This window comes from Rissa tridactyla, chromosome 9 (genome assembly GCF_028500815.1).
Source record: "Rissa tridactyla isolate bRisTri1 chromosome 9, bRisTri1.patW.cur.20221130, whole genome shotgun sequence".
Taxonomy (NCBI): domain Eukaryota; kingdom Metazoa; phylum Chordata; class Aves; order Charadriiformes; family Laridae; genus Rissa; species Rissa tridactyla.
This window is the reverse complement of record NC_071474.1, coordinates 14128332-14144407: the sequence shown is the minus strand read 5'-3', so window position 1 is coordinate 14144407 and position 16076 is coordinate 14128332. Positions and strand designations below refer to the sequence as shown.

The 16076-nt window shown below is 44.6% G+C and overlaps 1 protein-coding gene across 5 annotated transcripts in view; it reads right to left on the bottom strand.

Moving 5' to 3' along the window:
- The window catches only part of MAPK6 (mitogen-activated protein kinase 6), a 32108-nt gene that overhangs the window by 6812 nt on the left and 9220 nt on the right, over positions 1-16076 (bottom strand). For 2 of the 5 annotated variants that reach the window (XM_054213916.1, XM_054213915.1), the window contains exons 2-3: positions 1275-2490; positions 402-546 (exon numbers count right to left, since the gene is read on the bottom strand). In XM_054213916.1, the coding sequence (XP_054069891.1) occupies positions 402-546; positions 1275-1829 (700 nt within the window). In that variant the 5' untranslated portion in view covers positions 1830-2490. Of the gene's footprint in view, positions 1-401; positions 547-1274; positions 2491-7938; positions 7958-8304; positions 8461-13519; positions 13670-16076 lie in introns of those variants that run through there. The other 3 variants (XM_054213917.1, XM_054213914.1, XM_054213918.1) reach the window with 3 other exon arrangements.

Below are 16076 nucleotides of genomic sequence, written 5' to 3'. Positions count from 1 at the left end.
CATTAAAAAAATATAAATCAAATCTTTATAAAAATGATACTCGGGGCATTCATAATCCTCAAATACTCCCTGGATACATGTATTCTAGTGAATTGATGTATTTAGAACACTTCTTAGGTATCCAATAAATTTAGCTTAACCTAATTACAGACAGATTTACCATATATGTGTGTACTAAATTAAATTGTGATATTTATCTAAATACAGACCAGCATGAGCAACAAAAATTGAATCGTCTTCTGCTTTACAAGTACATGAGTTTATAGTTTACTTATATAATCGCATACCCTGACAGTCAATGACTTGATATTAGCCATGAGAATCAACCTTTCTTTAGGAAGACAATTAAGTACTACCACTCCTTTTAGGAATATACACACACATTTTTTTATTCTACTCACCTGCAAAGAGGGTTTTCCCAGTCAGCATTTCGGCAAAGATGCAACCTGCAGCCCACATGTCAATGGCTTTAGTGTAGTTGTTAGGAGAAAGCAAAAGACGGGGCGATCTGTACCATTTAGTAACCAGTCCTTCAGAAAGATGGCCCTAATTAAATGAAATTTTAAAAAAAAAAAAAAGAAAAAAGCTTACTCAGATTTTTAAGAGATATGATTTTTTAATTACTTGTTTCTTGTTTTTTAATGTACTACTACTAGATTTTTTTGGTCCTAAGATTCTAGGGATAGTACCATGTGCCCCCTACCAAGCATTTCTACCTTTTAAAATGGAACAACAATATCTTTACAAGTGAACAGCAACAATATTTATTAGTCAAGTGAGGTACTACAGCAAAACTTTCTTCTTCCCAGATGCCAAATAAGCACAGAGATAATAACGAACTCTTGTGAATCATGATCTAAACCAGGAAGACAGTATCTCTAAATCAATGCCAGGAAGTAGCCGCACTTGCACACTACAAGTGCACCACGTACAAACTTATCTAAGGCTTCTATAGTTATGCCTCTAAATGTTGCTCTTAATCTCAGGTTCTGTATTCATTGTTAAAAATCTGCTTTTCTGAACACATCTAGTGGGAAAAAAGAAGTAATTATTTTATGCTTGCAGCAGTCCTATTTGAGACAAACATGTCATCCAGAGATCTGTTTTACTCTATTTGCAAGCATTCCAGTTGTACTGTAGGATCCCTAACACAATATCCCACCTGCTAACAAGGCCTTCCACAGACTATCTACCTCTGCGAAAGGCAGAAAGATGCTATTTTAAGAATACATGATTGTCAGCGTATCGCTTAAATATTCCCACTTTTCACATACCTTGTGGGAATAATGAGGATCCATGATTCGTGCAAGACCGAAGTCGCCAATCTTCAGCACCAAGTCTTCAGTATTAATGAAAAGATTAGCTGGTTTGAGATCTCTATGCAGAACATTTGCAGAGTGAATATACTTGAGCCCACGTAGCAGCTGGTACATGAAAAGTCTGGCATGATCTTCCAGTAAAGGGCCTTGCTCTAGCAGATTAGCCAGATCTGTCTCCATGTATTCCTGGACAATGTAAACACAGTTCAATTCTGTAAGGGAGCCCACGTCATCTGTTAGCTGGCTTCCACTAGGACCAAGAATTTCAAATACTTTGACAATGTTATCGTGGTCAAGTCTTCTAATAATTTTGATCTCACGTAGAGCATGTTTAACACTCTGGGGATCTGTAAGGACAATTTTCTTGACAGCCACTCTTTTGTCACAGTCATTATCGACAGCAGAAAAAACTAAGCCATTTCCACCACAGCCCAGTGGTTTTAAGTCCATATACCGAGAGCCCAGATCAAAACCATGAATGTTCATGAGACTTTCAAATTTTTCTGCCATTTTTAAATTCTTTAAGTTTCTTTTTCCTCAAACTACTAAGCTTCTGTAAACACGCGGAGACACTTCCACTGGTATCTGAAGGAAAGGTCTTACGGAAAGGGAGAAGAAACACTTGGCTTTGACTGCAAGATGGATTCTTGACACTCTCATTTCATTATGAGCCAGCCAGGCCTGTTGTGTCCCCTTGAATTTAGAGCCCGTAAGCTCTAGAACTCAAACCGAGCATAAGATAGAAAGATTGCAGCATTCATAGTTCAAGAAAGGTGCAGCATTTCTGCAGACATTAAAGAAAATACTCACAAGAAACTCAAACGGAATGAAATGACATACTATGCACTCAGCTCTACTGTGCTAAACTGGTTAACATTTAACAAAAATGTGAATAAATATGCACATAATAGGCTTCTATTAACATCCTCCTCCTCACAGTGCAGATACATTCAGTGTTGGACTGGTCCTGAGCAGCGTCATTCTACGGTGCTGGTAAGCACTATTTTGTTTTCCTTCTTCCTCCTTTTTCTCTCCTTTCTTTGTTTACAGTCTAGTTAAACGGGAAACTGGCAGCTCTTGATTTACAAAAGATGCCTTCTGTTAATGATCAGGTGGCTCCAGCTCACCACAATCACAATCAAAGCTACCATCCATTTTACTCCGTGACAACCTGAAAAGGAGAGAAAAATATATCAGTATTCCAGCATGTACAGAAGTCTTCCTCCTCCCCCAACTCCTTAAGTTGTCCTAAATATACAATTTAGTGTCCAGTTACAAATTAAGAAACCATCACAAAGCTAAACTACCTAGAAATGACATATGCTTTTATCACCAACCACCATTTCTGAAAGTATATTGTGGAAGTTTATATATAACCTATTGAGAATAAAAGGCACACAATGAAAAATCCTACTGAATCTTAATAATGAAGGGAATATCACAGAAGAGTTGGTAATTCTGCAACGCAGCTGTTAAGAGACAAGTCAGAAACCATCATATCCTACCCCTCAGTCACTAAATTTTGGAATAATTCTTTTACTCAAAGACAAAACCAGGGCTTTAAGTATTTCACCATAATAAGAGATAACTGGGTACCGTTCACACAAAAACAGTAAGGGCTGTGCACTCCCGGTATTTACTGACTTTGCAGAATATACAGCACACGTCCAATGTCGCTTATAAAGCTTAAATCCTTGTGATCTTGGATAAAGTTTACTAACATCTCAAATCATAATTTTGCCTCTATAGATTCACTACTACAGGAATCATTCCTACATATTATACAAAACATTATGACTTTATCAATTGCTTTAACACTTATCCAACCCAGATTACAAAGAAAAACTAAGTACATTTTACACAGTGATTGATATATTCTATAACCATTTCCCCTAACATATGGGCACTTTCAGACATTGTTTATTTTTTATTAATGTCTAATGAGTGCAACTACTATTTACGAAAACAAAAGTGGTAATTTTCTCAGTAAGTTTCCCTGTCTGCAGCAGCAGAAAGCAGTCATAAAGAACACATGTTGCATTTTTGCACTACATCCTCATTTCTTTTAAAAGCTCAAAGATGCCACAAAAGAAGAGTCGAGGGTGTACCTTACGCAGTGTGGTAAGGTTTGGGCAATTCCATTACAAGTTACTTGTATGTTCTTCCCCAATAACTACAGGTCACACCAAACCACTAAATGTCATCTCTTAATTCTTAGATTAACACATTTCAGCTCTTCACCTACCTCTCTAAATAAATGTAAAGTTCTCCAAACTATCCCAACACTTTAGCATTAATTGTATGAGTGTTTTCCCTTAAAACTCTGCTAGCACTGCAGTGGGACAGCCAGGACCAAGCAGAACAAGTCTCCCCACTCTTAACAGGGCAGCAAGAGCAGCTGACAAATTATTAGCATACTCTAAATAAGGGCCTCAATTCACTAAAGTAATCAGAATTGCACGCAGAAAAAAAAATACAAAGAAAAGCATACTGGCAAACAGAAACAAGACTGTTTCAACACATTTAAATATTATCATTCCTTAGGCTCAAGCCTGACAGCCACCAGGACACAGAGCCCCAGTGCCCCGGCTCGCCCCCCTGCCACACACCACCTCCCTCCAGGAATTTGTACAGCCAGGTGATGAATACGGGAAAGGAGAAGGAAACACGTGCTACTATCCTTTGTGGGTTTTTCTTTTTAAATAAAGATCACCAAGCGTAGCACTTCTAAACTGAAGAGCGTTGAGCTGCCCTCCACTGATGTGGTATAGTACCCTGCCAGAAGGGCAATCTTCAGAGCTTTCCTTCCTCAGCACGTATAACTATTGCCTTGAGATTCCCTTCTTCACGGACTGCCAAGAGCCCTACTTTTAGACAGTGTTTTACGAGGGTTATTATAACCTTCATACAAACATAATGCAGTAACACTGTTACTTTTCCCAGAACTATCTTGAATTTATATCCGTATTCAGGCATCACCATGAGGACCCTTATTGTAATCCCAATGAATTTACTTAAAAACAAATATAAAATTTATCCTAGGGTTAGGATAAATTAGGATAGCATCAATGACCATCCAACTCTTTGTTCACAATTATAAAAACCAGAAGTCTAGCCTCTTGATTTTTAACTTTTTTTTTTTTTTTTTCAAACCTAAAATTATTTTATCATTCACATGCACCACTTTCAGGCTCGCTCATTCTGAGCTGCTGCCTGTAAAAAAGTTTATGTCACCCCAGACCATTTTCCTTTCATTCCCCACCCCCCAAAAAAAACAGTGATGGAAATTTGGTTTTGTGGCTTATATTCACACTTTAAATTTCATGTTAACTCAAGGTCCAAGGCCTCTGTTCAAATACCCTACAATAAGCTGTATTTTATATCCTTGGGACCATCTAAACCCAGTTGTGTTCTTCCCCATGATTAGGCCTATTGTTTCACATTGCTGATGTCTTCAATATGTAGCCATACCAAATCAGTTTGCACCAGCTGGGTGACACATCTGGAACTTCTCTTTCAGCCAGTCCCATTAAACAGCACACGAACAGATTCGAGAAGATGCCCACCAGCAGCAAGGAGTAAGACCTGTCGACCTCTCCGCAGTAACTCAGATCTTGCCCCTTACCACCCCAACTAAAGGAAGGCACCACCAGCACTACAGCATGAGAGCAGTAACAACACTACTGCCTCAAGGAGAAAGGGAGTTACGGCCCGCTTGCTTACTGAAGTAGGAGTCCTAAAAATTTCATTCTGTATCCCTGAAATGACGCATTTTTAATAATCAGTTTATACGACATCCTTCCACTAGGTGACCACTAATTGCAACATTTTCAGAAGGTATGTAATGATTTTCAGAACCAGAGTGATTTAGCTAAGAAAACAAATGGTGACAACATAAGCAACCCATTGCAGCCTTCAATTTGACCTGATCCTGCCACAAACCTCCTATGTAACTATGAGCGAATAACTTAATCCCAAAGCCACAAGCAGGAGTGGCCAGCTTTCATTCAAAGCAGGACCTAGTTCTCAGGAAGCAGCCTATCTACTCAGCAGATACAGTATCCCACATGAATATGGTGAGGGCAATTAGACATCGCCCTAGCAAAAATGCCTCACTATTTAAGCAAATGAAATTAAGATTCAGTAATTGAGAGTGATCTTTCATTTACTGCCCCTGAAAATTCTACTTCAGAAACCTAGCAGATGACGATGCTGCAGCAGGTTCCCATATCCTTGTCTAAACAAAGAAATAAGCTTCTAAACTAAGCCCATGCACTAACTACTTTCACATTAAAGACGTACTTCTCTCACTATGCCAGTTCGATCCCTCACCTAGCCCAGCCCCATTGCTGCCATCGCCCATCAGCTAGTCCCTCCAGCAGAGCTGCAACCCCCCATGGAGCATCGCTTGAGCCAGGGCAGTGGCTGAACTCCTTTCCCCATCTGCAAGTTAATAGCAAACAGACATTTAAGACAAACAGTACTGTGGACCAGAAGCAGATCGAGGGATGGGAAATAAGAAGTTAACCCCAAACTTTCTTTCACTCTAAGATAATAATTACTTAAAGGGTAATCAACTAGAAGAAATCAAGGCTTTTCTCAAGCCAAAATGAGCTCAAAGTAACAAATTTTCTTCCTTGCATTTCATAGTCGTTTTTAACTTTGGAAAATAATGAGATGGGTTTTTGAAAACACTAACACTTACAAAGAGTGACACCAACATCTGTTAAGTTTATAGATTTTCAGTGAAAGTCATAACCATCAGTCCAATGGTCTGTGTTGAAAATCCACACTAAATAAACAAAAATGACAAATTCCTCTTCAGTTGTGTAACATGCTCTAACCACTTAAAAAACAGGATGGACTGTAGTATAAAAAAAAGGGGTGTTTATCACCCCAATTTGTGCTGAATAGTCTATTCACACAGGCACTGATGTTTTCATTTAGGCTGACTGTCACCTTTCCAAGACTACCGTGGTTTGGTTTTTTTTTTTTTTTTAAGTGGTACTTTTATTCCTTCCTCCCACAAAGTTTAAAGAGGGAAACACAAAGATACTAGTTTCTTAAGTGGTTTATAACTATGCTTTTAAAACAGATCAGTTCTCGGGCGAGGGCAACAGAAGTGACCCACAGAAGGGCTGTCATCTTTGAAATAATTCTACTGCTGGCAGACATCACCACACACCACCAGCTTCATGCATTATGCAAGCAGCCCCTTCGGTTCGTGCTCAACTTCTGCACGTGGATTTATCACAGTTTTCAGGAAACAGGATGTGCACTGAAACACAGTCAAGCATGACACATTTACTTTTTCAGAAACACAAATAAGACGGAAAGATACCGGTTAGTTTGATTATGCAGACCACATAATGATCAAATCGTTACTCACAAGAGAAAGACCAAGAATGACTAATGACATATTATACAACCTGCTAAGTACTATCCCTTTGACTATAAAAATACGGGGCACAGAAGTATTTTTTTTAGATCAGCCACGTTGCAGTCAGTAGGCAGAGTGAGTCATCGTCCAACTCACGAAACTGCCGCTTTTCTAAAGCCTCCTACTTGCTCCCCACACTGTTTAGGGAACTCTGTGCTGGCAGTCAGTGAATGTTACTATTAGTTTATAAATCTTCCGAAGGATCTGTAAAAGCACACAAAAATCCACTGCGTTTTTCTGTACCATAAACAAAAACGGTTCGGTTCTCCCTTTGGATAATTCAGTGAAGACTCACCACTGAAGAAGCCTACTACCAGCTACCCACAGCCTCCTGCAGCTCGGCAGATCCGCTACTGTCTGCTGCTCCACTGAACAGTTAACTAGTCAAGAGTGAATTAAAGACAACAACTGCACAACCAAGGGCTGAGCCCGAGCGAGAGGTCAAAATGAAAATTCCCATCTTAGCTTTACAGCACACATTACCAAATTTAAAGTCTACCTTTATTTTAAGGCACCGCTTTCCAGAATTTGTAACGGGGTTATAAACATATGATGCTACCACAACGTTGTTTTTATGTACATACACACACATATATAAAAGACCAAGCTTGTTGGCAACAGTGCTTTTGCCAAGGTTTGCACGGGCCATATGACAACGCCTCAACCACCTACTCTTTTTCCAGGGCACAGTTACCTTGGCCATTGTCAGGCCAAGCCAAAACGGCACCGAATTAGCCAGAGAAAAAGAGGTATTTCACCGCGCCGAAGCCAGGCGCGTGCGCCCTGCCCGCCTAGCCCGGGGGACCCGCTCCCCCTCACCTCCAGCAGCCCCTCTTCAGGCCGTTTCCACCGGCAGCTCCGAGCTGCCCACGAGCAGCATTAAGTCGCCGTTTCCACGGAAGGCGCCCGAGGCGCAGGGGGAGCCCGCGGCCGCCCCTGCCCGCGGGACCGAGCGGTGCCTGTCCCCGGGCCGGTGAGCGGCGCCCGCCCCCCACCACCGTCGCCCAATTCAGCAGCGAAACTTCCTCAGACTCCGGCAGCGTCCCAGTGAAGGACACCCTGCCTCCCCCCGCCCCTCCGGGGCGAGCCAGCCCCGCTCCTTCCCCGCACACCCCTCTACGGACACCGGCGTCCCAGCCCCGCCATGCCCCCGGCCGCCGCAGCGCGGAGGAGCCCTACCTTCAAACGCCCTTCAGGGCGCGGAAGCTGCCCGCCGCCCCCCGCTCCGGCGGCAGAGGGGACCCGCGGGGCCCGGCGAGGCGCCGCCCGGGCCGCGGCCGTTGGGAGCGGCCCCCCCTCGCAGCCGCCCCCGCCCGCCCTCTCTCAGCACCCGCTCGCCCCCCTCAGCCCCAGGGCCGCCGCAGTGCGGAGGGGCCGGGCCCCGGCGGAGCGGACCGCAGAGGGCCGGGCCGGGGGGCGCCGCCGCCGCCGTCCGGCGGGAGGGAACAAAGCGCCTTTGTGCGGCGGGGCCGGGCCCGCGCTTGCGGCGGCCACAGACCCCCCGTCTCTTCCCTCACCCACCACCGGCCGCCCCCCCACACTCACGGGCCTTCCCAGGCTCATCGGGGTCTGCGCTGCTCACACGGCCAGGCCCCGCGGCCCCACCACCGGCTCCCACCCGGCGCCCGCCTGCCTCGCCGCAGTCGCCGCTGCCGCAGCCGCCGCCATGTAACCCGGCGCGGAGGGCAGGGAGGGGCGGTGCCGGCGGTGGGTCCGCCCCCCGCGGGGCGGGGCCCGGGGCGGCCGGCAGGGAAGGAGAGCGGGAGGGACGGACGGGCACCACCGGCAGGAGGGGACCCGAGCCGCGCTCGGCCTGGCACAGTCCGGGTCTCTGTGAGGAGAGGCCAAGGCCGCCCCCAAGGCTTGCCCGCGCCCTGGAGTGCGGAGGCGCAGCCGACCCCCTTCCCTCAGAGGGGCAGGCCGGGGGGGGCCCGCGGCAGGACGGGCGACCCCCTCGCCCAGCGGTCACCTCGGCGGCTGGCCTGAGGACAGGGGACACGGCGGCTCCCGGTTTCCCGGAAGGGTTGAGCAGTCTCAAAGTCAGACCCTTCAAGGCGTGGGCCGGGTGGAGCTGGGGGGGCTGCACCCTGCCACCGAAGTTAACGCGAACTCGAGGCCTACAGGTGCTGGTCGTGGCCCTCGAGCACTGCATTAATGCTCAAACTTCAATTACACTTGCTGCTCCTCCTTCTATTTAACCTCTGCCACCTCCTGACATCTTCCCTCGAGTCAGGCTTCTGCTTTTGAAACCCACATTTCAAAAACTCATGACGCGAGCCATGGCGGTGCCTCACTCAGCAAGGCCTAAGGCTCGGTTTCTCCAGCATTTCCCTCGGCCACAACGTGGCACACAGAAAGAAACCCCGCAGGTGGAAAAGGGACCAGGAATGTGGGTTTTCTGCAGCTGTGGGGATGTGGGGAGGAGAGCCGGGCCATGTCTCTGTGCCCAGGTGACAAGCCCTGTGACAGCTGGCAGAGCAAGCGCAGAAGAGGAGCAGGACAGGAGGCCCGGGCTCAGTTGCCACCAGGCAAGCACCGCTGCTGTGGCTGTCAGCGTGCAGGGGTCCGAACCGGGGCAAGCGGTTGTGTGGGCCCGGTTCAACCATCCTGGCTTTAAACGTCCCTCATGGCAGAGAACATAAACAGGGTTGGAAGGCAGCAGGCAGGGATGACGGAGGGAGGCTTTCCTTCTCCACAGGGGACGTTTTGGGTTAGATGTTGTGCAGCCTTAGTGTCACAGAGGACCTGAATGTTCTCCCCACAACCTTCTACAAACTACCTGCCATTGCTGTAGGCACCAGAAAGGATTTTTCTCTTGCTATTCCATCTCCCTTAACGGACATAGGCAGAGACAGTCAAAGTCTACTTTTCCCTGAAAATCGCAACTAATACAACAAAATAAAGCATAATAACCAAAAGGTTAAATTTTCCCCCGTGAGACTTTTATACAGCAGTCTTAGTCAGGGGAGAGAGGCACAAAACCACGGGGCCTATAGATAACAGCAGTGCTTTACACTTCCACTAACAGTTTTGGTGCAACTCTCAAGAAAGGGTGCTGTTTCCCCTAGGTCCCTCATGTGCCTTTTCAGTGCAGGATGACTCATAGGAAGATAAAACAATTAATACTCATTTTTACTGATTAAACAGAGGTTATTTATAGTTAGTACTAGGACAGAAGTTACTCACGTTGCACAGGGCTCTACGCCTCATTCTGCTGCCATCTGGACAGAAACATCCAATTGACCCTTGCACTTTTAAATCACATAACTATTTTTTTTAATAAACAAGTCATACATCAACATCTGAGGAGCTCCCTACCCAGCTTCTCTAAAGTTATTGAGATAGCTTTTAAAAGCCCTTCAATTATGAAGCCAAGCGTTAATTGTTTTAAATTTAGTCAGATGCATTGCTAACTCTGACATTGCTCCCACTGGCAGAAGAGGTGACCTGGGCATTTGATAATACAGCACTGTACTAATAGCACACACACACGGAAGTCAGTAACTAAAGTGACTTTTTGCATTACAATATTTGTTAATGTATAGGCAGCTAACTGTGCTGCCAGCAGTGGACGAAAGTCAGAAAAAAAGTCGCAGTTGTTCTGCCCCTCCAGCACAGCAGAATTGGAAGATGGCAGCGCTGGCTGCTCCAGAAGGCCTGTATTTAAATACAGTCTATAAAAAAAAAAAAAATTGCAGGAGTGCATATTTGGAAGAGGTGATGTTAGGACGGCAACCAGAGCCAAGCCACAGAGGAGTATTTACTTGCATTAAAGGAAGAGATTTGGGACTCAAAAAAGGCAGGAGCAGCAATGGTTGTGAGTCTAAATCCAGAGCTATTTAGTTAATTAAAGAACTCTTCCACCCATACGAAGTATTTTCACTACCAGAAACAAAAAAGCAAGCTGATCCTAGGGTACTGCAATAAGAAAAACTTCATATTACAGCCTTGCGACAGCACCTGGAGAGCCCATGGCCATGCTTTGTCCACTGGGACGAGTTGCCAGTACCCCCACATCACCGTTTTACTCAGGTGGAGAAGTTGCCCATCCATGGAGTTTGCTCTGCAAGTGGCCCAGACTGTTTGAAAAGTAATTTAGCAAACACAGGAGGCTTGCAGTTAAGTGGCAAGCTTCCTCGCCTGGGTAGCACATGCTTACTCATAAATCTCACACAGTCCAGATGTACCACCATTTTTCTGGATTCCTAATTAATAAATCAAGAGCTACTTTCTTTTTTTTTTCCTTCTTTTTTTTTTTTCCTCCATTTTTTTTTCAGCCATTCTAAGAGCATAGGTCTAACCCCTAAGTCTCTGGTAGGATCTAGTGAATTAAATCTTTCAATCTAGAGGGAAATCATGCAACAAGGAAGAGCAAGGTCCAGGAATGTTACTTGTCTTCAGCCTCACTATTTATAGAATTACAATGCATGTGAGAGAGCGTTGCTCAGAATTTAATTGTGTGTCATGTGGCAATTTATAGCTATGTAATCCAGCAAATAGCTAATCTCATTTCAGATTTTTATATCCTATTGATTAGGCTATAAATGACTGTGTCAAATTGCTTCCTATTCCCCACAAAAATGCAGTTACATAGCATGTAGATGATATGCTATATGATACCAACCCATTCTGAAACATTTGCAGATATTAACTGTCAGTAAAATGCAGGGTAAGAAAAGAACTGGACTTCGAAGGTCATAAGGCCCAGCAATCAAAAAATAATTACAACTAAACAATGATTCATTTATTATATCCAAGTTCAAAAAGATCAAACAGTAAATTCCAACATAATATTTCAGTCCTGTGCGTGAATTGTTACTTGTGGCATAAAAGGGAACGGAGTATTTTTAAGTGTCCACACCCATTATGATTGGCAAGGGAAGAAAGATTTGGAGACGGTTTGAAAAGGTTGCCCAAGGTGACTTGGCAGCTCCAGGCTTTTGTCTCAGTTTCAGCGCTTCGCTGGGCTTTTCTGGGGGAAATCTTTGTTTTCTGGTATTATGCAGCTCTCTGTAATGATTCCAGGTATTTTCAGAAGAGGCTGAACTCAAGCCTGTACCTCACATCAAGCAGCCTCCACCCCCGGTGAAGATTAAGGTATCTAAAGCAATACCTGGTTCTTGGCCTGTCCTGGGCAGCCGAATTTGCTAAGACACACAGGTGGAGACTTTGATGGCAGATGGTACCTGGGGCACCCGCTGGACTGCTCCTGCCGTGACTTACGTGTCCTTCCAGAGGAAGGGAAATACATCCTAGGATACATTTCTAAGGACTGACCATGCTTCTTGCCAAAGTCTAGGATTCATTCTGCATGAGGATAGGGAGGAGTTTAGAGAGAAAATCCCACTTATTAAAAGGGGATGGTGAGAGGCTCAAGAAACACTCAGTTTCGGTGCCTCCTTGGCCTGTTCCTGGTTACCTGTGTTCTGCAGGGTGACCCGGGCCCTGAAGTACGATTTGGTTTTCCTGGTACAGCTCCCAAGAGTTTTTAATAGTTTGTTTGGGTCTCCTTTAACTGCTGCCTTCTCCAATTAACCTAGTTCTCTGCAGGTGTTAAGCAAAACCTTTACAAATCACTTTGCTCTTCCAACTTACGGTTTCATAGTGCTGATGTTCAGCACAAACAGTCCAGATAAATTGGAGTTTCACTGACAACTCAACCACTCAGGTAGCTTCACTTCTTGGGCACCTCTTTTTCCTGGAAAAGGTCAGACTACACCTTTCCATACAGGTCATAGGGTTTTTTTTATTTGTTCTTTTTAACACAAACACATTTTCCTAATGAATGCTCTCTGGGTTTGCAGACTTTGAAGTTTTCCCAATAAATCTTAAAGAATACTTCATACCAGCATTATTAGCGGATAACCACACAGAAGTTGCCTTCTTAAAAGCTTTTAACAATTTTTTATGTCAAAATCCTTTTTTAGTTAAAATCTATTTGGCGGTAGCCAAAGCTACTTGGGCACGGACAGCGTGCTATCACCTTATTTCACTCAATTGGTGGAACAGACTTTGCTAGAGCAAGCTTTGTGCTGTCTACATTCTGTTCAGGAGAGAAGCTATGAGAATATTAGGGGACTTAGAAGAAAGGAAAAAAGGCAAACCCTAAGATCTTCATCCCTGTGTGAAACAATAGAAAGACTGGAAAAGAACAGACCATTAACAGAGACCAATTCAAACCAAAGGCAGCAAAGCACAAAGGGCAAATGAAGGTGGAAACAGAAAGTCACAGAAAATGTTCAACTTTGAGGTTAGAAATAAATGGATTCTGTGACATACTTTGGAAACTCTGTGAGTCTGCAGGAGAGAAAAGTCATTAAACACTTAAACCAGAACAAGTCATTCTTCCCCCTTGGTAGATCATCAGCAATCTAGGACACTTCAGCTAGCTGCATGCAGGCTCCCTGCTTAATATCACACGTTTTTATTAAGTCAGGCAATTCCTTAACCAACACTTAGCACAGGGACAGAGCAGCTGCCTAAGGCAGGAGTTGTCAAAGCCATGGCAATACTGGGAGAAGAGGAAAGCTTAGAAATCTTGCCTTGTAGCTGGATCATTACTGAAAGTGTCAGCTCTCTGCATGTGAAATTCACTTGTAGGGCCGGAGCTCTCCCAGATTTCTCAGCCTTTCATTAATTCCTCGTTAGTTAACCTTGCAGAGAGGTAGCTGTAAGTAGCTATCTCATGCACAGAACAGCAAACACGTAGAAAAATTTACCAAGGTAGGCAATTAAGGCAGTATGTGGTAGGTTTAATCACCTTTTAAAGGATGACTAGTACCAACATTTTCACACTGTGGTGCTCCGAGTGACCTGAGTTGCTTCTAACTTCCCGGCGTGGGACACAGGAGGAGTGCTGGAGCCAGGCTGTAGATCCAGTCAGGGGGTGAATCTACAGCTGAAAAACATTCTACAGAAAGAGGAACAGGGCTGTTGTGACAAGGCAAAGCACAGGATGAAGCGGAAACAAGAAGCACCAAATGGTTCTGTCCCAGCACTGCAGGTACAAGAGAATTCTGTGTGTGACTGTTCTCCCCCGTTCAGACCTGCAGGAAGGCACGGCTCCCATCCCCACCTCCAAAATCTCCAGTGAAGCAGTGAGGAGAACACCACTGCCCACTGAAGTGGCACCAGAGCAATTGCCTAAGACATCTCTGTGCTAGTTATTGCATCGGCTGTGGTGCTGCTAGAGCTGTAACGCAGCACATTACTGCATAGATGTTATTTGAATATCTGTAACACCTCGAGTACTCCCATGTGGAGCAATGCCCTGGAAGCAGGGTGGGGTGCTCTCGGCAAAAAATGCATTTGGTTTTGGATCCCTACTGGAAAATATGTCAGCTCTTGAGCAGAAGTTATAAAGGCCTGATGATGGATTTATGTAGAACAATGATACGTTTTTGTAGAAGTATCGCATTTAACTGCAGAACTATGCAATATGTATAGTTCTGCAACAGTAGAACTGTTCGTGTTCATTCCTATAAAACAGCAAACCTTCCCACATGCAGCATTTTGATTGCTATTGCATTACAGAGATAAAGCCTCTGCTGTGCAATTGTAAATAGAGCTGGTGCTGCAGTGCTTGTCATGTACAGAGGAAAAAAATAATCAGACTAACATTCGCTAACATTTTCACCAACACCAGAATCCTCTTGAAATACATTTACAGGGGGCAAAGCTCAATACAAATACATGGGCATCAGCTGATACACTGCTTTAGCAGCCTGGGGCTATGCAACTTTTACATATTAAATAGCAACAAATGTTATCTACAAGCTTACAAGGGGAGAAGGGAGGTGCAGTGAGTTGAGACATTTCAAACACTTTCAGGTATTATTTTGCAATAAACCCCAGACGAACTGGTGCATGGCCAGGAGTGAATCTTTGTCAGCCATCAAGATGACGATCCGTTGCTGCCTCAAGAAACTTGGGGGTTGGGAAAGCAATACTAATTGCTCATAGTGGAAGAGTCTCAGACTTCTGTTGCTACTTAGATTTGTGCCTTCACGAGTGGGACGTGGACTCCAACCCAGCCTAGGCCACCTGTGACACTGGGATACTTATGGTGGTTTGCGAAAACAGGATGAAACAAGCTGGACTGTGAGACGCATTAAGAAATTGTATCTTTGCGACTGCTCAGGCAGAGGCCATCCTCCATCCACTTTGCCCTGCACACAGTGGTCTCCAGCGTGCCCAAAGCTCACGGGTGCAGCTGTTCCACAAGCAAGCAGCACGCTGGATGGCTAACGATCAAGAGGCAAGAAGCACGGTGCCAGCAGGGTCAAGGCAGGCCAGTGGGAAGCCGATGTGAGTACTGTTGCTCGGGAGGCGTTTCTTCTGTGGCCAACAGGCTTTTTCTGCATTCCCAAAATAGCGCTTATCATAAAGAGCAGATTGAGTGGGAAGCACGCTGCTTGTCTTAGGGCATCCTACTGTCCCTGCCAGACCCCTACCTCAGGCAGTCTCCTGAAGCTAGAGAGATGGAAAACCTAAGAAATATCAGAAAAGTATAAACTTTTTATAGAACATCTACCATCGAATTATATGGCAAATATTCAGCATTGCAAAAGTTACCTGGAGTCACAGAATGAGAGCATGATAGGGGTTGGAAGGGACCTCTGGAGATCATCTCGTCCAACCCCCCCAAACTTTTGTTATATCTTTTGTCACTTTTAGTCACTTTTTTTATATCTTCAGACGTCAAAACCCAACCTTTTTATTTGGCTAAGGAATCAGTTTTGTAATGACCTCCTCTCCCTTAACACACTGTAACTTTTTCTCAGTACATGTTGCACCATCTATTTATAAAGATTTCCACTATATATATGGGACTATTCAATTCCCCATATTCCCCAACCCCATTATATCTTAGCTTTCATAACGATTTTCTAGGATGTTTCAGGTTTTCTCAACAGTTTTGAGACGCTTGCTGGGAAGGAATACATTTCCAAACTATTTGTTTTCTCATGAAAACTGGGTTTCGCCTGTGTGCCAGAATCAGCAGACATTTTATAAATAGCTTTGGACAGATGACAGGAAATGATGCAAGATCTCAGGCCACTCCACAGAGGGCAACTGTCTGAAGTGCTCAGGAAAGAGGGACTTGCACCATTGACTACTACACAGGGAAAAAAAAATGCACAGAAGCACCATTTACTACGGAGGGTATCAGGCTTATGAAACACAAGATCTCTATCTTCTTACAGCTCAAGCAAGAAGTCTGTTTGCTTGGAACCACACTACAATGAAAACCAGGAAAATTAAATTTTCCTTTGAAGAGGAAAGACTGACCAGAATTGTCTAAACTTGCTTTGTCT